This window comes from Acanthisitta chloris, unplaced genomic scaffold, assembly GCF_000695815.1.
Source record: "Acanthisitta chloris isolate BGI_N310 unplaced genomic scaffold, ASM69581v1 scaffold18339, whole genome shotgun sequence".
NCBI lineage: Eukaryota > Metazoa > Chordata > Aves > Passeriformes > Acanthisittidae > Acanthisitta > Acanthisitta chloris.
Genome location: NW_008689968.1, coordinates 9696 through 10983, shown reverse-complemented (window position 1 = coordinate 10983; position 1288 = coordinate 9696). Strand labels below are relative to the sequence as shown.

The window sequence follows — 1288 nt, the reverse complement described above, 5'->3', positions numbered from 1 at the left end:
ATTTTTTTCAGCACTAGTTGTCTGGGTATTGACAAAATAATTTACTCACATCCCATTAATACATTCATTTTGGTTTGGAATCAAACCCACATTACAATGTTGGCATGTTAATAGCCAATTTCAAAATTGTCTCTACCATAACTTCATTCATACCCAGAGTGATCATTCTCCCAGAAGCTGATAGTGAAAAGAAGAGAGATCTTGCACAGAACTGGCTAAAAGTAAATGTCCAAATACATCTAAATAAGTTAAGTTGAACTCTTACAACACTGAGTCTCATGTATTTGCATGAACCAACTGTATCCAAGTGTGCATGCTTTAAATAGGTGGTTACTTCTGGGTGCATAACAAATTCACTGTTTGTGCAGATAGGAGCTAGCACCATGTTTAAGCCATAAAAACGGGTGCCTCAGGGCTCACAGGCAGCACTGAAACGTTCATTAATCCCAGCACTGATAAGATAATTGCTTTTGCCAATGCTATGCTAGACGTCACAATTTGGCAAGTCTGTACAAAGAAAGTGAACTAAGGAAGCAAGAACTAGGCCTGTTAAACTGAACATTCTTCCTCGGCAATCTTTTGGCTAAAAAAACCTTTCACCTTCAAGAGGGGTATCCCAGTTCTGAAGTTGAATGCAGAATTCTGCCTCTCTCCCATACCATTTCCATACCTGTGCAATGTTATTTGTTTTAGCAGAACACACACATATATATATTTACTTATTATTTTTTCAATGTCAGGCACTTATGAAACTCAAACTCTTTTTCTAGCCTGGGGAGACCTGGTAGATGCAATCCCTCACCTCTTTGCCAAATAAGGATGCATAGCTGGAGAATTATTAGTTCTAATGTCTATGTGTTTCCCAGGAAATCTCTACACGCCGATATGGTCACACTGCTATGAAAGCCATTGCTGCTCCCTCAAGGTGCCTCCAGCAAGACAAACTGAGAAGAAGATTAAGGTGTTACCCCATGTCCTCTCCGCCGCCTGCAGTGAGGAGGATAACTGTGCCACTCCTCGGTGGGTTTGCCGGCACCTCTCAGGCCCTTTGGGTGAAGGCGGCGCTCGGCCAGGCTGAGCAGCAAGGACACGCCAAGTCCCGGAGGCAGGTGTGGGTATGGGGGAGCGTGGGCACGCGGAGGGTGTGAGCACGCGCACGTGTGCGGAGGGACTGGAGGGAGCCGGGCTGGGAACAGACAGGGGGTACTTAGAAGGCTCCAACTTCAGTCCCCCAGGGTCGGTAGGGTTTGGTGCTGCCCCCGCTGGCTGCCTGCTGAGGGCTGGCCGT

At 46.2% G+C, this 1288-nt stretch overlaps 1 protein-coding gene across 1 annotated transcript in view; it reads right to left on the bottom strand.

The window, feature by feature from the left end:
- Window positions 1-1207: 1207 nt before the first annotated feature.
- Window positions 1208-1288, bottom strand: part of HEY2 (hes-related family bHLH transcription factor with YRPW motif 2) — a gene marked incomplete at its 5' end in the record, with an annotated part of 8728 nt that continues 8647 nt past the window's right edge. Inside the window, 1 exon segment of the mRNA XM_009081641.1 lies at window positions 1208-1288. Within this exon segment, the coding sequence (XP_009079889.1) occupies window positions 1208-1288 (81 nt within the window).